At 40.3% G+C, this 22,507-nt stretch overlaps 1 protein-coding gene across 4 annotated transcripts in view; it reads left to right on the forward strand.

Moving 5' to 3' along the window:
• The window catches only part of TPGS2 (tubulin polyglutamylase complex subunit 2), a 56,627-nt gene extending 34,548 nt beyond the window's left edge, over positions 1–22,079 (forward strand). Inside the window, exons 3-7 of one of the 4 annotated variants that reach the window (XM_067699303.1) lie at positions 4,894–4,981; positions 7,088–7,216; positions 15,587–15,700; positions 17,490–17,650; positions 18,966–20,106. In XM_067699303.1, coding sequence (XP_067555404.1) covers positions 4,894–4,981; positions 7,088–7,216; positions 15,587–15,700; positions 17,490–17,650; positions 18,966–19,196 — 723 coding nt within the window. In that variant the 3' untranslated portion in view covers positions 19,197–20,106. Of the gene's footprint in view, positions 1–4,893; positions 4,982–7,087; positions 7,217–15,586; positions 15,701–17,489; positions 17,651–18,965 lie in introns of all 4 variants that reach the window. The other 3 variants (XM_067699304.1, XM_067699306.1, XM_067699307.1) reach the window with 3 other exon arrangements.
• The last annotated feature ends 428 nt before the right edge of the window (positions 22,080–22,507 follow it).

The raw sequence follows: 22,507 nt of genomic DNA on the forward strand, positions 1-22,507 counted from the left end.
AACCCTTCAGTATGATGTTACCCATGGGCTAATTATATGGCCTTTATCATGTTGAGCTATGTTCCCTCTATACCTACTTGTTGAGAGGTTTTTTTAATCATGAATGGATTTTGAATTTTGTGAAATGCTTTTTCTGCATGTATTGAGATGATCATATGGTTTTTATCCTTCATTTTGTTATGATTTATTGCAGATGTTGAACCATCCATTCATCCCTGGAATAACTTCCACATGGTATATGATCCTTTTAATGTGTTGTTGAATTCAGTTTGGTAATATTTTGTTGAGAATTTTTGTATCTATGTTCATCAAGGATATTAGCCTGTAATTTTCTTATCTTGGAGTGTCCTTGTCTGATTATACCAGGGTAATGCTGGCCTCATAAAAGGAGTTTGGGAGAGTTCCTTTTTTCTGTGTTTTGGACTAGGTTGAAAAGGTGTTTAGTGTTATTTCTTCTTTAGTATTTGGTAGAATTCACCAGGGAAGCTATCTGTTTCTATAATTTTGTTTTTTGGGAGGTTTTGATAACTGATTCAATCTCCTTACTAGTAATTGGTCTGTTCAGATTTTCTATTTCTTCATGATTCAGCCATGACAGGTTGTATATTCCTTGGAATTCATGTATTTCTTCTAGGTTGTCCAATTTTTTGGTGTATCATATTCATCATAATCTCACAATCCTTTGTCTTTCTGTGGTATCAGTTGTAATGTCTCCTCTTTGATGTCTAATTTTTTTCAGTTCTTTTTTTCTTGGTGAGTCTTGCTAAAGGTTTCTCTGTTTATATATTTTTTTAAATATCAGCTCTTAGTTTCATTGATCTTTTCTATTATCTTTTTAGCCTCTATTTCATTTATCTCTGCTCTGATCTTTGTTATTGCCCTCCTTGTACTAATTTTGGTCCTAGTTTGTTCTTTTTTCTCTGTTCCTTGAAGTGTAAAGTTAGGTTGTTTACTTGAGAACTTGCCTATTTCCTGATACAGGCACTTATTGCTATGAATTCCCCTCCAGGACTGCTTTTGCAGCATTCTGTAAGTTTTGGTATATTGTATTTCTATTTTTTATTTGTCTCAAGATATTTTTTCATTTCTCTTTTGAGTTCTTCTTTGACCCATTGGTTGTTCAGTAGCATGTTGTTTACTCTCCACATATTTGTGAATTTTCTTGTTTCCTTACTATAACTGATTCTAGTTTCATACCATTTTGCACAGAAAAGATGCTTGATATGATTTCAGTTTTCATAATTTTGTTAATAGTTATTTTGTGGCCTAACATATGATCTATTCTGGAGAATATTCCATGTATACCTGAGCAGAGTGTGTATTCTGCTGATTTTCGGTGGAGTGTTCTGTAAATGTCTGTTAAGTCCATCTGGTCTAACATGTCACTTAAGTCCATTGCTCCATTGTATTGCTGTCTTTTTCTCCCTTTACGTCTACTAATATTTGTTTTATATATTTAGGTGCATCTGTGTTGGATACATAAATATTTATAAATATTATATCATCTTGTTGGATTAACCCCTTTATCATTATATAATGTCCTTCTTTGTCTCTTGTTAGAGTCTTGTCTTAAAGTCTATTTTGTCTTGTATAACTTTCCCAGCTTTCTTTGGTTCCATTTACATGGAATATCTTTCCATCCCTTCACTTTTAGTCTATGTGTTATTACATCTGAAGTGAATCTCTTGTAGACAACATAGTTTGGCCTTAGATAAGTCCTTTCTTATCCATTCAGTCACTCTTTGTTTTTTGATTGGAAAATTTAGTTCATTTACATTTAAAGTTATTGTTGATAGGTATGGACTTACTGCCATTTTATTCATTGATTTCTAGCTATTTTGTAATTCTTCTATTTCTTTCTTCTTCTCTTGCTTCCTTTGTGATTTGATGATTTTTGGTAATGCTGTGCTTAGACTCCTTTTTCTTTATCTTTTCTGTGTCTGTTATGGGTTTTTGCTCTGTGATCACCATGAGGATTATATTTAAATGTAACAGTCTATTTTAAGCTGATAACAGCTTGTTTGAATGCATTTTAAAGCTTTACATTTTTACTCTTCCCACCACACATTTTAAAAGGTGTCACAATTTACATTTTTTTATCTTGTGTATCCATTAACAAATTATGGTAGTTATAGTTTTTTTTACTACTAAAATATAGTGTATTTTACTATAGTTACTTTACTCTGTCTTTTAATCTTCATGCTATATCTATAAGTGATTGACCCACCACCATGACAACATTAGATTATTCTGAATTTAACTATACATTTACTTTTGCCAGTGAGATTTATATTTTCATATTTTTTCCTGTTACCAATTAGCACCCTTTTGTTTCACCTTAAGGAACTCCCTTTAACATTTGTTGTAAGGCTGGTCTAGTGGTGATGAGCTCCTTCAACTTTTGCTTATCTGGAAAATTTTATTTCTCCTTAAATTCTGAAGGACAGCTTTTCCAGGTAGAGTATTCCTGGTTGGCAGGTTGTTTTTTTTTTTCTTGCAGCACATTGAATATATTGTGCCACCCTCTTCTGGCCTGCCAAGTTTCTACCTAAAAATTTGCTGATAGTCTTATGGGGGTTCCCTTGTACATAACAAGTTGTTTTTCTCTTGCTCCTTTTAAGATTTTCTCCTTTAACTTTTGACAATTTAATTATAATGTCTCTTTGGATTCTTCTTTTTTGGAACTCTGGGATTCCTGGATTTATTTCCAGGTAGTCTGTTTCTTTTCCCAGGTTAGGGAAGTTTTCATCCATTATTTCTTCAAATAAGTTTTCTGCCCCTTTCTCTCTCTCTTCTTCTGACACCCCTATAAATGTGAATATTGATCTGCTTGATGTTGTCCCATAAGTCCTTTAAACTCTATTCACTCTTTCTTATTCTTTTTTCTTTTAGCTGGTCTGATTGAATGAATTCCAATACACTGCTTCTAGTTCCCTGATTCTTTCACGTCATCTAGTCTGCTGTTGAACCCCTTTATTGAATTTTTCAGCTCAGTTATTGTATCCTTCACCTCTGTGGTTTCTGTTTAGTACTTTCTTATATTTTCTTTTTGTTGAAATTCTCACTTTGTTCATGTATTGTTTCCCTGACCTCTGTGAGCATCTTTATGACATTATTTGAGCTCTTTATCAGGTAAAAATTATTTATCTTAATTTCATTAAGGTCTTTTCCTGGGGTTTTATCTAATTCTTTCACTTGGAATATATTCCTCTCTTTCTTCATTTTTTTGACTCTCTATGTTGGTTTCTATGCATTAGATACAATAGCCAGTCTTGAAGGAGTGGCCTCATGTAAGAGATGAACCTTATTATTCAACCCTTCCGTGGCTCTTGGTTGTCTCTCAAACCTTTGTCAATGTCCAGCCTACTTTGTTCTTAGTGGCTCCCAGTAGTTGTGGGTATACCAAGACCTGTCAGTGTCCCAAAGAGAAGGATCTCAGCACCTAGATGCAGGCTGATTGGAAGCTGGACACTCAGGCAGCAACTTTTAAAGTATGCCCGTATACCTCTTTCAGGGGAAGACTGAGAGATGGGCATTCTGTCTGCTCCCTCTGCACTGAGCCCTAGGGGGATAGCAAGTTAACTATTTCTTTGTTTGCTACCATGCAGTTGAGCCCATGAACACAAGCCGTGCTGCTCACCAGAGCCAGATATCAAGGGATGTGTCCTCTGAGCAGCAGCCACAAAAGCTGGAGCACCAGCTGTTTGTACAACCTCCATTCATAGAAACACTGGTGACCCAGGGCAGGGCAAAGGGAGAGCGCAGAGATGGCACCCACTGGCCTCCCCAGTCTCTGGAGAGGATTGCAGTTGGCCCCTAGATGTTGTTAAATTATAAGCCTGACCCTCAGGCTGCAGTTAAGATCTATAAATAGGCCTCTTTCACTTACATACTGGGCATTTCAGTCTGCTGCCTCTGCCCTGTGCCCTGGTGGCATAGCTTAAGATCTGCTACTCTGTTTATTAGAGTCCTGTGGGACCCAGGAACATAAGCCTTGTTGGCCAGCAGAGCCAGGCAATCAAGAGGTATGTCCCCTGGGCAGTAACTGCAAAAGCTGGGGTGCCAGACGTGTGTATAAGCTCCTTTCCAGGAGATACCTGCTAGTGAGGCAGAAGGAGAGCATGAAGATGGTGTGGTGCCCACTAGCCTCCCTGGTCTTTGGAGAGGATTACAGTTGGCATCTAGATGTGTACTAAATTAAAAGCCTGCCCCCTCAGGCCAAAGCTTTTAAGATAAGCAAATAGGCTTCTTTAATGAAAAGACTGGGCATTTTAGTCTGCTGCCTCTGTACTGGGCCCTGGGGGTATGTCCATGGTAAGTCCATGAGAGCCCATTAAGAACTATCTCTTAGTTCACTACAGCCTTATGGGTCTCTTGGACCCAAACCCCACTGGCTTTCAGAGCTAGATGTTATGGAGGCCCATCTCTCAGGTGGAAGTCTTAAAAGTTGGGGTGCTAGATGTAGGGTCCAAGCCCTTTGCTCCTCAGGGAGAATCCAGGAGTTGTGAGTTCCCTCCTCATTGCGTGTCGCCCTGCCGGGAGTGGGTTTTATAGCAAGGTTGTGATCAGCCTCTCATACCCATTTCAGTGTGTCTTCTTGTTCACTCGATGCGTAGGAGTCGCTCAGCTAGTTTCTGGATTTCTTTCAGAGGGATTGTTGTTCAATTTGTAGCTGTAGATTCAGTGTGTCAGTGAAACGAGGTGAGTGGAGGAGGCTGCTTTGTTGCCGTCTCAAACCAGAACTCTCCAATAGAGTTTTATAGGTAATTATTCAGAGTTTGTCTATTTTGGGGATCTGAAACACAGTAAATAGCATCCCCAGATGCTTTGAGGCATAGCCCTACGCCCTCCTTCCCAGCCCTGACCTAACAGTCTGCTTCTTTGTGGTTCTAGAAAAATAACTGTGTGCTGCCTGAGGATCTGAAAAACTTTTACCTGATGACCAATGGCTTCCACATGACATGGAATGTGAAGCTGGATGGTGAGTCAGCCTCCTTGCTGTAGAGGAACATTTCCCTGGCTGAGAGGTTAGATGAGACAACTCTGAGGGCCTTTACAACTTATGAGTCTGAATCTGGACAGTTTTTGTGGGTTCTTCTAAAGTGCAGTGTCCAGAAGCTGTGATTATCTCCCAAAGCTAACACATGCCATCATTGCATCACCCACTGCCTCCCCAGCCCCTGTGCCAGGGTCTACCCAGTACTTAACTGGAAGCTCAATTTAGAGGCTTCTTGTTGGCATGAGGTGGAGGGAAAGATTAGTCACTACACAAAAATCCTGAGCCACCTCGAACTTAAATCCTCTGAGGATTCCACCTTGGAGCAGTCTCCTCAGGATGAGCTGCAGTGACAGCCTCTGGTGGTCATAAGAGGGGCTCCTTCCTTCATTCCCAGCATGGTGGAGGCCTCAGGGCTCCGAGGTCTGGACCTCTGACCCTCAGACCAGAGCCTTTCCTTCTCTGCCTCACATCTCCTCAGCCTGAGTCATCAACCGCCTTAGTTCACAGGCCATCATCCTTGGTATTAAATACATCCAGGATAAACATTTCTATCGTGAATGTGGGAAATCGCACCTTGGTACATGTCAGAGATTCAGGTACTATGCAGGCATGAAAGTCAGTGCTGCACATTCAGGTGAAGACTCTAGTAACATTCCACAGACTAGGAAATCCAGATCTAGCCCCTGGAGTCCAGCTCATTCCTGACACAGACTGCCCTGTCCTCAAGAGGACTTTATTATCTCCAAACTGCAGCCACATCCCCAGATCTACTTTGGTCCTTGGGAATCAGCCTATACCTCTCCTTACTGCCACTAAGAGTGCAGTCACTTCTGTGACACAGCAAATCTGCAGAACTGACTCCTCCCCTTCATTGCTGCTACCTCCTAGGTTCCCTTGTTTTGGTGACTCCCCAAACCTTCCTGTTTTTCTCGCAGCTGACCAGGGGCATAGTTTATAGCTTACTACTAAGCATTTAACATGAACTTTTAGCTTAGAATCATTTCCTCCGATGGTCTAGAAACCATTGTTGTCACCAATATCAGAAACCCTCATGGCCATGGCCTTTGGAGTCTGGAGCAACAGAGAGAGTGGACAGAGGCTAGAGTGACTGTCACATTTTCCCTTGCCCACATCACGGAGACAGGCTAGCCCCTTCAGAAGCGTGCATCAGAAAAGAAACATTTCATGAAGGTTTTATGAATGAGTCCCTATTCATTATTAATACTTTTTTTAATGTAATCCTCCCAACCCATCTTCTTATCCTTATCCCCATTGCTGTACCCATTCTTTACTGGATGGCTAAAATCATTATCAGAAAAGCCAGCAAAGGCAGCTTCCAATGTTTACCTCCTTAGTGGTCTTTTCTTGGACATTCCATGGTCTGTACACCAGCTGTTTTATTGCCTTAAGTTATTCCAGTTTTTTAGCAGTCATATGTCCAAGTCTTTGTGTGCCATCCCATGTCCAGCACCCTATATTATAAGAATTCTGTATGATAGATAAGGAAAATACATAGTCTGCCTATTTCTTGTTTATACCTGAATTACAGAAGACTGAACCAAGCAAGAAGCCTTTCAAGACAGTTTGCTCCGTTGAGTAAGAAAAAATGATAAGTAGAGGGGGAGATAGTTTCCATAGTGAAAGCTTATGACAAGAAGGATAGAAGCAGTCAGTTATATAATCAAAACTGTTACTCCTTTGGAAAGTATAACCCTTCATTCAAGGGATGGCGGGAGCAAAAACATTTTTTAAGTCCTTTGCTCTTCAAACTAGGGCCCCTACCCTAGAATTGCCAGTTCTTTTTGAGAATCCCCTTTTAAAATTTCCTTTGGTGCTCCACCCTAACACATGCAGTGGGGACTCTTCACTCATGGCCCCAGCTGTTTGCTTTTTTTTTTTTTTTTGCATAAAAGGCTGGTGCTTTGGAGCATGTAGTGCATTGATTCTCTTCTTTCCACTTTCCATTCAATTCCTCAACCCTGGGATCAAATAATAGCTGGGCTTAAGTTACTCAAGCAGAAGCCCTTCTGATGACCATGGTAACTAGCTTATTACTCCATGTAATTCTTTTTGTTAACATTCCCATAGAACATACCATTCCATTGGGCAGCATGGCAATTAACAGCATCTCAAAACTGACTCAACTCAACCAGTCTTCCCTGTACTCACTTCCTAACGCACCAACTCTTGCAGACCTGGAGGACGATACACAAGAAGGTAACTAGAGGGACTTCTGCTTTGAGTTAGAAATCAGCCTGCTTGTTTCCATTTTATAATGTTGAAAATAATAGGAAGAAATTGTGGCATTGTTACATGTTCCCCTAAACCCAACCCTTCCCATTTATGGCTTCTCTGAACCATGGAAGTAAGGTTAAAAAAAAAACAAAAAAAAACAAAAAAAAAACAGCCTGTATCAAAAAAGGAAATTTTCATGAAGAAAATGCCAGGGTTGGGATCTTTGTTTCCAGCACCCACTTCAGTCCCTGGCACATAGTAGGCAGTTAATGAATACCTGGTAAGTGAATGAATGTTACAGATTAAACTTCACTCCACATTTCAGTATTGAGAGGTTTCAGGGACCGTGACAGTCTAAATGCAGCTCCCTTCCTCCTTTCAGGCTCTTTGCCACTTCTGATTGAAATGGCTTATAATTCAAATGGCTGCTAAAGCTATGATCAACTATGTATAAGTGAGGACTTCAGTCAGAACTGTGTTTGGCTGCGTATAACAGACCCCCCATTACAATGTTTAAATAGTTTATTTTTCTCATAATAAGAAATCTGGAACTAGGCTGGTGTAGCTGCTTGAGAAACTCAATGATAAAGTCTCCCTCTGGATTCCTGGCGCACCAGCCTTTGTGTTTGTTTGGTTTTCATCCTCATGTTTGAAGAATGTGGTCTCTACCTCCAAGCTTCAAGTCTATGTTCCAGGCAGGAAAAAGAAGAGTAAAGGGCAAAATAACTGTCTCTTGGCAGACTAGTTTCCTTTTTGTCAGAAAAATAATAGTTTTTCCAGAAGCCCCTCCCAATAACCATTCGCCAGAATAGAGTCAAAAAGGTTACCCATAGTGCAAGTGAATTTGAGGAGATAAGTATTTTTAGCTGTGTAGTATTGCCTCATCAAACAGAACTGGAGTTTTAAAAAGGGAGAATGAATATTCAGTAGGCAACTAGTGTCTCCAATACTAATGCCTTGGAGTGCATTGAAATTCTGACAGAGAGAACTGATGCAAGGCTTTCTCCTTCAACTGGACAAGCAGCTGCACAATAGGAGGAGGAGTCCAAGAGCTGAGTCTGGAAAGTGTTGGGCCCTGGGAAGAGTTTATCACTTAGAAATGTGTGGAATCCTCAAGGATGGGGAAAAGGTCACATTTGCTTCATATGTGTATACTGGGGCTCTCTAACCCCTAAAAGGCAAAGGAGTTGTTAAATAAGTAGAATGGGTGTACCCTGCTTTTGAAGCTGGTAGATAAAGGTAGACTAGATGATAGGATTTCAAGGGACCTCAGCAAAGGACAGGTAGGGGTAGAGACCACACTGTCCTACATACTGATGGGGATAAAAACCACGTGGGCTTCTGGCACCTTCTGAGTTCATGCTTTTCAGGATAGTCCAACAATTAGACCTAAGTTTCATTAACTTAAGTAGAAAAATGCTGACTTTTCTCAGGGGACTCAGCAGTTAGAAAGAGGACAATCAGGAAGCAATATCAGAATACACAACCAGAGAAATAACACTGCTAGAGGACACAGATGAAAACCTAAATAAAAACAAGAACACTTAAGGGCATTTAAGACAGCACAAAGACTTCCTATAGAAAAAAAGTAAAAATTCTTGATTAAACAACTGACTAGATGAATTGAAGACAAGGATAAATATTGAGACCTGAGTTAGTAGCCTGAAAAAGCAAGTGCAAGAAATATCTAAAAGGACAGATAAATAAATTTTAAAAGGAGAAATGAGTGAAAAGGTGGAGGGTGAGAGAAATAGAAAATACATCCAGGTGACCTTCCATTGGAATTATAGGTGCTCAAAAAGAGAAAAAAAGCTGGAAAGGGAATAATAAATAAACAGTAATAAACAAAAACTTTTATTCAATCTGCAGATTGAATAAAATTGAATTCAGGAGAAAACAGACACCTAGGCATTACATGATGCAGAAAAAAATCACAAGCTTCTAGGCAAAAATAACAAATTACTTGTGAAGAGAGAATAATCAGACTGACATCAGACTTCTCACCTGCAACAGTGGAAACTAGAAGGCAGTAAAAAAAACATAAACAGGTTACTGAGAGAAAAAGTGAAAATCAAGAGTCCTATATATACAGATGAAACATACCTCTCAGGTTATTAGAAGAATATTAAAGGATGTGTAAAACTTTAAGAACATAAATACTCCAACCAAAAGACAGATGAAACGGAATGGAGATCTCAAGATGCAGATATATAAAGAGGAAAAGAAACAAGAGATTAGTGAACCTCCTATGAAAGAGAAAGACTTAATTAAATCTTAATATCCAGGAATGTATACAACTTTTACATAAGAACTCTTGGAAAAAAGGGGACATAGTGCACAGAATATGTCTAAACATATACCCTCAGCTAAACCTAACAGAAAGGAGAGAGGCAAGATATAAGAGCTTTATGCGTTAAATTGTGTCCCTTCCCCCTGGAAATATTCATATATTGAAGTCCTAACCTCACTCCCTCAGACTGTGACCTTATTTGGAAATAGGGACATTATAGAAGTAAGTAGGTAAGGTGAGGTCATACTGGAGTTGGGTGGAGCCCTAATCCAATATGACTGACAACCTTTTAAAAGGGGAAATTTGGAGATACAGATAGAAAAGAAAGCCATGTGAAGATGAAGACAGAGATGGGGTGGTACTTCTACATACCAAGGAAAGCTAAAAGTTGCAAGCAAACCACCAGGAGCTAGGGGAGAGGCATAGAACAGATTCTTCTCCACAGCCCTCAAAAGGAACCAACCTTGACCTTGGATCTGTGGCCTCCAGAAGCGTGAGATAACAAATTTCTGCTATTCAAGCCATTCAGTTTGTGGTACTTTGCTACAGTAGCCCTAGCAACTGATACAAGGAATGTTCCAGAGAGTCCTTTTAAAAGAAAATGTAGGACAAAGAGGAAAGGAAGTAGAAAGTGGAAGCCCTCATCCTACTCTAGGAAAGAAATAGTATGCCTTGTTGGGGGAAACAGAGTGTCTTGGTGTATTGGTTTTCTATTCATGTATAACAGATTACCAAAAATTTAATGGCTTGAAACACTACAAATTTATTATCTAACAGTTTTCGTGAGTCAAAAATTCAGCTACAGATTAGTAGAGTCTTCTGCTTAGGATTTTATCAGGCTAGAAACAAGGTGTCAGCTGGTGCTGTGATCTCATCTGAGGCATAGGGGCCTCTTCCAAGCTCACTGGTGGTTGACCTTATTCAGTTTCTTGCAGTTGTGGGACTAAGTCCTTGTTTTCTTGTTGCCTGTTGGCCAGGGCTCACTCTTGGCTCATTTAGGCTGCCCTCAGATTCTAGCCACAAGACCCTCTCACAATATGGCCACTTGCTTCTCAGCCAGCAGGAATATTTCTCTCCAGTCTGCTACAACAGAGTCTCATAATGTTACCTAATCAAGGGAATGACTACTCCATCATATTATAGGTCCTGACCACACTCAGGGGAGGAGGTTGTACAGGTGTGTATACACACAAGCATGAATCTTGGAGGCCATCTTAGAATTCTGCATACCACATTTGGTTAGAGAAACAATGGCATATTGTTTTCAAGTAAGGGTAGAATCATATGGATCCAGTCATGCAAATACATAAAAAAAGGAAGATAGGGCTTCCCTGGTGGTGCAGTGGTTGAGGGTCCGCCTGCCAATGCAGGGACGTGGGTTCGTGCCCTGGTCTGGGATGATCCCACATGCCGCGGAGCGGCTGGGCCCGTGAGCCATGGCCGCTGAGCCTGTGTGTCCGGAGCCTGTGCTCCGCAACAGCAGAGGCCACAGCAGTGAGAGGCCCGCGTACAGCAAAAAAAAAAAAAAAAAGGAAGATAACCATTAAAGGAATAAAAAATTACTTTAGAATCTCTAACCTAATAAAGGAATGTTGAATCACATGAGTAAAAATAAGAAAAAGGGAAAAGAAACAACAATATAAAATAAGCAACAAAACATTAAGAGGAATAAAATAAAACAGATAAATCATTATGTTAAGTGTGCTGGGATTGAATTTCCCTTTTGAAAAGCAGAAACTATCAGATTGATATAAAAAGCAAAGCTCATCTATATGTTATTTTCAGAAGCATACTTAAACTGATGAAGAGGCCTCCTGGTAATGGCAGATAGGTAATTCAGAACAGTCTTCCTGCTGAAGACAACTGAAAAGTCAGGGAACATATAAAAATCATCAAATAAGAGCTAATAAGATGATGAGATAGCACCAGATCAACATTCAGAAGAAGACAGAAATCCAGGGAAGAGGCTCAATGTTTAGGGTTGCTTTTGCCTAGGATACGTTGTCATTTTCAAAAGAGGCAATGAGGCTACTCAAAAGCTGAGAATTTGACCCATATGTGAGACTAGAAGAATAAAATGGAGTCTAGAACCTACAAAAGATGGCACCCATAAAAACTACCCTACCCTTTTGGTTAGCACCATGAGGAGCTATATACTCTAGGAGATAGAATGAACCAGAAATAACCACTGTTCACATGGACCGAAGCCCAAGTATAAGTCACCTGTGCATCCCAGAAAATGTTAAATCCCAAAATTGGACTAATTTGATTCCAGATTACTAATCTCCCCAGGGGCCTGGCAGAAAAAAACAGAAATTCACTCCAGAGAAATGTACTAAAATTGACTGTTTATGGTTGCACAGCTCTAAATATACTAAAAACCATTAAATTGTACACTTTAAGTGAATGGTATGGTAAGTGAATTATATCTCAGTATAAAACTCATATAAAAATAAAATTCTTCCCTAGAGGAAGAAAACATTATCCTAGACCTCATTGTTTTTATAAATAATTTTTCAAAAATAATCCTACTTAAAAAGAACCAGGCACATGAAGAAACACAACACCATGAATAAGAACCAGCACAAATAACAGGTAACAGAAAGATATCCACTGTTATTCCTGAGGGTGAAATTATTAGGCACAGACTGTAGGACAGTGTGCTAATGTGCACATGGAGATAAAACCAAACTAAAAATTCAGTGAAGAACTAATAACAGTGACATTGTAGATTTGACCTTATGATTCTGGCCATATGGCATACTACCTTTTACCAGATCAGGACTTGTGCAGATAATACTCTAAACTCTGGGGAAACTTTTAAAATAATTACCTAAAAGGACTGGAGAGTAACCAAAAATAAGCAGAAACTGGAGTGGCATCTACAAATGGCACAAGGGAACCACACTGAATGATTTTCCTATTTTTATAACTTTTCACCTGAGGGCAGACCCCAGTCAGCATCAGTCAAGGCTGCTAAAACTTGGTGGGAGCCTACAGTCTGGACTTTTTATTTCATCCAAGATGGAATAGTAGAGGCCAGATTTATCTTCCCACCTGGAACAACAAAAAAACCAAAAACAGACAAAATATATAAAACAATGGATGTTGTCAAGATACTGACCATGAGACAGGGAAGAATGATGAGCTCTGAATGATGGGAAGCAAATGAGGTGAACACTAGCTTATTATCTGAAAGTTTCCAGTCGACAGCATAGAGAAGGGAACCCAAGGAGAACCTGTTGTACCTGTTGAGAAGACATAACTAAGAGCCCAGCTGGATGAAGACAGGTAGAGTTCACAGGACTGAGTAACAGAGAGGAATGAGCTGCATAGAGAGAGAACTGCAGAGATCTGCAGAGTGTCCTCAAGTATTCAGGAAAGAACTGATGAGCACACACATGTGAAGATACTACCCAAGGCCAGGGACAAAACCACCCAAGAAGATTAGAGGGAACAATGCCTGGTACTCACACTGAACCAGGAATAGTGTCCATTTCTACTGTCCAGGTTGAAACACCTCATGGCTTACATAGAATTAGGTAGAGTACTCAGAAGGGTCCTGCCTCAGTAATGGGGAAAAAATTAGCCCTAGGTTAAATGCTGCCTTGGGTTCTGCCTGTCAAATACTAAGCACAAGACCTGAAAGTATCTGTTTTCAAGTAATTTAACTGTGTCACAGAACAAAGTTCAACAATATTTATAGAAATATAAAAATAGCAAGCACTCAACAATGCAAAACTAACAATTTCTGGCATCCAATCAAAGATTACCAGGTATGCAAAAAAGCAGGAAAAAATGACCATAATGAGGAGAAAAATTAATTGAAACCAATCCAGAATTGAGATACAGTTTAGAATTAGCAGATACAGACTTTAAAACAGTCATTACTGTATTCTATATGTCCAAAAACTTAGTACAGACATGGAAGATAGGAAAAAACAAATCCAAACTTAACTTTTAGAGATGAAACTAGTTTCTGAGATGAAAAATACACTGGATGGGACTAACAATAGTTTAGATATTGCCAAAGAAAAGACTGGAGAACTTAAAGACATAACAATAGACAATCCAAAATAACACAGAAAGAAAATAAAAAATTATTTTAATCAAAATAGCATCAGTGAACTGAGGGACAACAAATGGTATAATGTATGTATAATCGGAGTCCCTGAAAAGTGGGGGATGGACCAGGAAATACTATTTGAAGAAATAGTGGCTCAAAACTGTACCAGTTACTTGGAAACTTAAACCATATCTAAGAAGCTTAACAAGCCAGGAACAAGAAACATGAAGAAACAATACTAGGAAACATAATCAAATTGCTCAAAATCAGGGATAAAGAGAAAATCTTAAAAGCAGTCAGTGGAAAAAGACAATTCCATACAAAGGAGCAAAGATAAGGATAATAGCATATTTCTCATTGGAAACAATTCAATCAAGATAAAATACTCAGGGAAGGGGGAGGGATAAATGGGGAGATTGGGATTGACATATACATACTACTATGTATCAAATAGATAACTAATAAGGACCTACTGTATAGAACAGGAAACTCTACTCAATACTCTGTAATAACCTATATAGGAAAAGAATCTAAAAAAGAGTGGATATATGTATAACTGATTGACTTTGCTGTACACCTGAAACTAACACAACATTGTAAATCAACTATCCTCCAATAAAAAGAAAGAAAGAAACAATCAGAGGAAAATCATGCTGTTAGACCGGAATAAAAAATAAATACATTAAAAATTTAAAAATAAAATATTCTTTAAGCAAATTCATTTGATTAAAAAAAAGTTAAAATACTCAAAGGAAAAAATTGTCAACCTAGAATTCTATACCCCATGAAAATATCTTTCAAAAACAAAGGCCTTTTCAAAAAGCAGTCTGGCAATGTCCATTCTATAATACTTCAGGGTGTCTAGCCATATAACAAAAACACCAGAACAAAGGGACAGGTACAGAGATGATTACTGTAGCATTTGTAGCAGAATAATATTGGCCCCCTATCAATAGGTGGCTCACAGGATAAATTAGGGTGCATCCACTCCCACAGACTGTCAGGCAGCCATTAAAAAGAATGCATTAGAGTTACAACCCTTAGAGGGCTTTCCACATTGTATTACTGTATAGAAAGTAAGATTCAGGTAACGTGTGGTATCCCATTTTTATATAGTAAATGATCTCACAAAATTTAAATGTATACCTATATGTCTGCCTAGGACCATATGAGATGAAGAATATGAAGGTATAACCGCCAGGGGAGGGTAAAACCATGTTAAAGAAAGAAACAAAAAAAACACAAAAAGTCTTCTTATTTAGAAATGTAAATATTTATGCATTTATGTAAAATTATATGTATGGGTATATGTGTAAATCAAAAATATTATTTTTATATACTCTGTTTTATCCAATCTCTCCTAGGTTTGTTAAACACTTTCTACTCTAGTCACTAATGCTAATCATTATTGCATAATTACTATAATGAAAGAAGCAGGAGAGAAGGTTTCTGATGGTTGCATTTCTAAGAATTTATCTTTTTTTCTGTTACATCATGGTATTTCGTTTCTAGGTAGGTATTTCTAACAGAGCCAGACTTAGCATTAATTATAATGTTATAATAGAAATAAACATAACATGCCACGAATATACATTTTAGACAGAGGAAAAAGGATTCTAATCAAAAGATCATGAAGTGCTATAAACGAGGGGAAACCATGTATCTGGGGAAAAAGAAAAAAGTTGTTCAGATTACTCTGACTTACGTAGTCCCACTCCCAAGAAGTTCAGTTTGCTGTCCTCATGCCCCCTTCCCCAGATTCCATGACACTCTGTTGGCGGTAGGGGAGCCCAGACAGAGGCTTAGACCATGAATAAGACCCAGGACATTTAGAGTATAGAATACATTTGGTCCACATTTGAAAATAATAGTTAAGAATATGTTTGAGATAAGGCTTTTTTTCCCCTCTGTTTTTTTTCATCCAAGCAAAGCTGGATGAATAAGTATGTTTGAGCTGAGTGTGTTTGAACATTACCATTAACTTCTGGGTTTGCAGCTAGTGAGAACCAGCCAGAGAAGCCTCACTTTGATTCTCGCAGTGTAATATTTGAGCTGGATCCTTGCAACGGAAATGGGAAGGTTTGCCTTGTCTACAAAAGAGGGAAACCAGGTAAGAATCATGGCAGGCATGGTCCTGTAGCTTGGGAATGGCCTTGGCTGACCTTGCTCTCCAGCCATCACACAAAAGGCATGCTCTTCCCTGACCTCCTGAGGTGCTGCTGGGTCTCTTGTAGATGCCAAGACCCAGAAAACCCCTTTGGTCCTCTCTGAGCATCCCCCTCCAGGCCAATTACTAGAGTCTTTTTAAGCTATTGTCATTTGTGTCACTTGTGAGTTACTGCAAAATAATAACATTAGGATAATAAGTGAATAAATGCTAAAAGAAATAGTCATTCTGTTTATAACTCCTCCAGCAGGCTCATGCATTAGAAAAGCATCCAGGAAAAACATTGTCTTTCTTTTATACGTATTTATGTAGGCCAATTAACAGCAATAAAAATCTGAATTACTAGACCTCAAACTAAGATCCCAGATGGGAAATCAAGAGAAGAAGGCTCTGGCTTCTTGAGCAATGGGCACTGCCTGGCCCCCTAACAGCAGTTCAGTCCCTAGGAACTACAGAGTTGGACAATGTCCAGCCCTCTTCAAGTAGCTTTCTGCCTGCAAAGGGTGAGAAGACACACCAGGGTTTACCTCTGGGGGAAAGGAGAGATCATCTCCAGCTGGAGGAGTCTTTGTGAAGTAGCCTTTGAGGCGCATCTTTTTTTTAAAAAAAAATATTTATTTATTTATCTATTTGGTTGCACCGGGTCTTAGTTGCAGCATGTGGGGCCACAACTAAAGAGCTCGTGTGCCACAACTAAGGAGCCAGTGAGCCGCAACTAATGAGCTGCATCTTGAAGTAGAGGTCTGAATGAGATATGGGGGGTGTGGGGTGTGGGGCAAAAGGGGGCATCCAAGCAAAGGGATATGGGTAAAAAAAAAAAAAAAGTTAAAATACTCAATGCCATGAGAGAATGCACCTCATTTGGGGGGAATGACAATTCCAGTTCATTGGCCACATGGTTCATCTTGTGGATGAGGAGGAGATGACACCAGAAGCCCTGTGATTCCCTCTCATGTGGAGTTTTGAAAGCCAGGTGAAGGGGTTTGGATGTTACGTGGAAGTAGGTGGGGAGTCAAGGTTATTTAGCAGAAGTATGGCAGGATTCAAATGAAAATGTGACCACAAGCAGAAATGGAAGTGGAAGGTACTGGAGGATGGAGGCCACTTAGGGAGATGTTACAGCCATTAGACAGGAGATGAAATAGGAGAGGCCTAGGAGATGAACTAGGAGTACTAAGAATGGACGGTCAGAAGCAAGCGTGAGGCAGGAGCTGGTACAATAGTGCCTGCTTCAGCTCAACCAGCACATCACACAGCCGCACAGGCAGGAGTCCCAGGAGAGGAAGCTGGTCTGGGCTCCTCCATGGTGGTTTCTCACAGCACTTCTAATTCCTGACAGACCTGAGAAAGCCAGAACTGTTCAGACAGAGTGCCTCTCCATCAGGAAGGCTGAGACCACAGTATGTACCTATTGGGGGAGGGAGAGTGTTGAGTCCGCACAAGAAAGGAGTGCTGCTTAGATAGCCTGAATGCACAGATGGCCAAAGCCCAGCAGATAGATCAGTCGACTGACTGATCAAGAATTTGTAGAAGAATATAAAGAAGCCAGTAACAGTGGCCACTGGAGAACAGAACTGGGAGGTTGAAGGGAAAAAAGGGAACTTTTACTTATAGTTTACATTCCTTCTACTATTGAAATTTGTTTTAACCATGAGTAGATGTTGACTTTATAGATACAAGGAAAAAAGTGTTAAGCCATCCCTTCCTTTATGTCCTTTGTCTGCTATTTCAGCATTAGCACAAGACACTGAGATCTGGTTCCTGGACAGAGCATTATACTGGCATTTTCTCACAGATACCTTTACTGCCTATTATCGCCTGCTTATCACCCACCTGGGCCTGCCCCAGTGGCAGTATGCTTTCACCAGCTATGGCATTAGCCCACAGGCCAAGGTAAGGAGGGACCACCTGTCATCTCAAACTGTAGAATGTATCAGAATCTTCTGAGGAAATGCTTAAATTGCAGATTCCCAGCTTCCTCATCTGATGCAGGAGATCTGGGGTTGAGCCCAGGAGCGTGTATTTTCAATAAGCAAGGCAGGTGCTTCCAATTTAGGTGGACAACCTCACTTTATACTAACCTAGTTAAATGGGTCCCAAACTTGGCTGATCCTCAGAATCACCTGGGGAGTTTTTAACTTCTAATGAAAAGGGGTTGGTGGTGGGGGGAGATTAGGTTTGACCATTCATTTTGGATAGGCAGTACATGCATACAGGAACAGTGAAAAATCAGTCTGTTACTCACTGGTTCTCCAGCTTCCCCATCCACTTCCCCACAGGGAGCCACTGTTAGTTTCTCTTGTGCCCTCACTGAGATACTTTATTGGATAGAAAGCATGCATGCATGCATACAGTTTTTGGTTCCTTTTCTCTAAATCACAAGTGCGATATACTATTCACATTGTTCTGCACCTTCTTTTCACTTAACTCCATGTTGGAGCTCATTCCCTATCAATATATAGAGAGAGCTGTCTTTTTCAATGATATAGAGTATTTCAAAGTATGGCTGTGCCTCATTTATAGATCCAGACACCATTTTAAACATACAGATGTCAGGTAATGCTGATATACTGCCTGGTTTGAGAACACCAGGTGTGTCTAGAAGAACTTCTGACTGGGTGGCAAAAAATGAGGGACTCGATGAATGTACTCATCAAGTGGACCTCACTTTCCTCAAATGTCACATGACAGTGACATACATCCAGGCAACATAGTGGGTGGTTGTGATCAATGAAAATAAATGTAGATGCCCTTTGCCCTCAGCTGCCCAGAAAACCTGTAGGGAAGAGAGCAAGCAACTTCCCTCAGTAGAGGCCTGCTCTGGCCTCTGTCTGCTCCTTCCCTGTGGGAAGGATGCTACCAAGTCCACCTGATGGGCAGTGGCTGGTTTGGAGGCAGAACAATTAGGACACTGTACCCTGATGATTTGGGACCTAGCATACCAGGCTCAGTGCATACTAGGTTAGAAGGAAGCGCATTTACTCAGATTCTTAGTCCTCATGTTTAAAGGTTATGAGACCCCATAAAGCAACGTGTGTCTTCCCTTTTACCTAAAGGAAGTGCTAATAGATTTTAGAGGCAGTTTTTCCTAAAGTCTTTTACTCTGCCTCATCTCCCCAGCTCTCTACCCCTGTATCTCCCCTGAAGAGCGTAAACACATACTCCTCTCCTTTGAATTGTGACCCTCTCGCCTAATTCTGCCTTACAGCAATGGTTCAACATGTATAAACCCATCACCTACAATACAAACCTACTCACGGAAGAGACCGACTCCTTTGTGAACAAGCTGGATCCCAGCAAAGTGTTCAAGAGCAAGAACAAGACCTTAATCCCCAAAAAGAAAGGGTCTGTTCAGCCTGCAGGTGGCCAGAAAGGGCCTGCAGCTCCTCCTTCCACCACTAAATCCTCCTCTGGCTCTGGAAACCCTGTCCGAAAATGAGCGCCCCACCTCCAGCTCCCTGCCAGCCCCACAGCGATGATTTCCATGCACAGATGCCCCAGGCGTGGCCCAAGCCTCAGATTCTGTGTGTGGAACCATAGTCCCCTCCCCATCTGAGTGACAAAATCCTAGGCCTTTTTTACTGCCATTGGCTTGAGCCAGGACTTGGAAAAGCATACTCAGGTCTCCCCAAGAATCCTTCCCTCATACCCCTTACAGCAGGTTGTACCACCTACTGATTCTGGAAGCTGTGGAGAATGTAAGGTGCTGTGTAAGTGACCAAGAAGATCTGTTAAGAGCTTTCTTCTCTTTCTACTCCAACCCCCTACCCCCTCAGCAGTAATTAGAGAAGTCCCCCATAGAAACCACTGGTTTTGACCTATGAAGCATTATAACTATGCTGCTCAATTGGTAGCCACTTTTTAAAGCAGCTAAATTTAAGCCATGTTAAAAATTCAGTTCCTCAGTTATATTAGCCACAATGGGAGTATTCATGTGGCTAGTGGATTCTGTATTAGCACAGAGATGATCAAACATTTCTATCAATCATCGCAGAAAGTTCTATTGGGCAGCACTGCATTAGAATACTTTTGCATTATCCTTCCTCAGATCAGTTAATTTTGTTAGAGAATATTGATACCTTAATTTGATGGGTTATAATGTTCCATGAAAAACCTTGAATATACATTTTTATGTTCTTTATATCCTTCACCACAAAGATCTTGCGTTGCTCATTTTCAGTTTCCTATAGTTTCTCATCTTCATCGGTTTCCTAGAAAGCTTCTTGTTTCCAGTTTTGTGATGTGATATTTGCACATTTGCCAAAATTATCTTTCTCACTTGTTTTTAAAAGAAGAGGTGATTCTGCTGTACCATTAAAACCAAAACAAAATAAAATCTCCCAAGCATTGCTTTGCCAGGACTCTTCATGCAGAGTTTTGATGAGATCAGTCACTGCTGACAAGAGCCTCCACCTGCTCTACCTACTCACAATTGCTTAACAATTCATTGGGTAGCAGAAAAGAATAGAGAGGAACCAAGTTGTCAAGGATAATAGCTGAGGTTTAGTCTTCCAGAAACATTTTTCTGCCAAAACTCATCAAAGAGAGAACCAGCAGTGCCAGATAAGAGATTCCAGCATTTGGCTGCTTCCCCAAGTCAGGGTTAGAAGGGAATTGAGAAGTTGTGTCATCTTCCACTGTGGCAGGTGTCCTTCCTCTAGAGATCATGGAGCCCCTGAATTATTTCTTAAGTCCTGGTCCAGCTCTGGATTTCATAAATGAAGCAGCAGAGGAGCCACGAAACAGTGGTGGCCTTCAAATCAGTGACAATCAGGTGGACTCCCCAAAGGGCTGTAGACAGAAGGGGGTTCCAACAAGGAAAGATTTGAGACCTGCCTCAGGAGGAGCAGAGCACCCAAGAGTGGAAATGGCTACCCAATATATAGGACCCAGTGCAGAATGAAAATGTGGGGCCTTTTCTCCAAAACTCAGATAAACAGTACCATTAAAAGTACTGGACTTCCTTGGTGGCGCATGAGAGTTCACCTGCTGATGCAGGGGACACGGGTTCATGCCCCGGTCTGGGAAGATCCCACATGCCGCAGAGTGGCTGGGCCCATGAGCCATGGCCGCTGAGCCTGCACATCCGGAGCCTGTGCTCCGCAATGGGAGAGGCCACAACGAGAGGCCCGCGTATGGCAAAAAAAAAAAAAAAAAAGTACTAATATGGAGTAGCAATTCTAATATTAGACAAAATAGACTTTAAAATAAAGACTATTACAAGAGACAAAGCCACTACATAATTATCAAGGGATAAATCCAAGAAGAAGATATAACAATTGTAAATATTTATGCACCCAATATAGGAGTACCTCAGTACATAAGGAAACTGCTAACAGCCATAAAAGGGGAAATCGATATTAACACAATAACAGTACGGGACTTTAACACCCCACTTTCACCAATGGACAGATAATCCAAAATGAAAATATAAATAAGGAAACACAAGCTTTAAATGACACATTAAACAAGATGGACTTAATTGATATTTATAGGACATTGCATCCAAAATCAACTGAATACACTTTCTTCTCAAGTTCTTGTGGAACATTCTCCAGGATAGATATCTTGGGTCACAAACAAAACCTTGGTAAATTTAAGAAAATTGAAATCACATCAAGTATCTTTCCTGACCACAATGCTATGAGACTAGATATCAATTATAGGAAAAAATCTGTAAAAAATAAAAATACATGGAGGCTAAAAAATACACCACTAAATAACCAAGAGATCACTGAAGAAATCAAAGAGAAAATCAAAAAATACCGAGAAACAAATGACAAAACACAACGATCGAAAACCTATGGAATGCAGCAAAAGCAGTTCTAAGAGGGAATTTTATAGTAATACAATCCTACCTCAAGAAACAAGAAAAATCTCAACCTAACCTTACACTTAAAGCAGTTAGAGAAAGAAGAACAAGAAACCCCCAAAGTTAGCAGAAGGAAAGAAATCATAAAGATCAGATCAGAAATAAATGAAAAAGAAATGAAGGAAATGATAGCAAAGATCAATAAAACTAAAAGCTGGTTCTTTGAGAAGATAAACAAAATTGATAAACCATTAGCCAGACTCATCAAGAAAAAAAGGGAGAAGACTCAAATCAATAGAAGGAGAAGTAACAACTGACACTGCAGAAATACAAAGGATCTTAAGAGATTACTACAAGCAACTATATGCCAATAAAATGGACAACCGGGAAGAAATGGACAAATTCTTAGAAAAGCACAACCTTTGAAGACTGAACCAGGAAGAAATAGAAAATATAAAGAGACCGGTCACAAGCACTGAAACTGGAACTGTGATTAAAAATCTTCCAGCAGAGAGGACTTCCGGGAAGATGGCGGAAGAGTAAGACGCGGAGATCACGTTCCTCCCCACAGATACACCAGAAATACATCTACGCGTGGAACAACTCCTACAGAGCATCTACTGAACGCTGGCAGAAGACCTCAGACCTCCCAAAAGGCAAGAAACCCCCCACGTACCTGGGTAGGGCAAAAGAAAAAACTAAACAGAGACAAAAGGATAGGGACGCGTCCTGCACCAGCGGGAGAGAGCTGTGAAGGAGGAAAAGTGTCCACACACTAGGAAGCCCCTTCGCGGGTGGAGACTTCGGGAGGCGGAGTGGGGGAGCTTGGGAGCCGCGGAGGAGAGCACAGCAACAGGGGTGCGGAGAGCAAAGTGGACAGATTCCAGCGCAGAGGATCGGGCCGACCGGAACTTGCCAGCCGAGAGGCTTGTCTGCTC

This window comes from Pseudorca crassidens, chromosome 12, assembly GCF_039906515.1.
Source record: "Pseudorca crassidens isolate mPseCra1 chromosome 12, mPseCra1.hap1, whole genome shotgun sequence".
Taxonomy (NCBI): Eukaryota; Metazoa; Chordata; class Mammalia; order Artiodactyla; family Delphinidae; genus Pseudorca; species Pseudorca crassidens.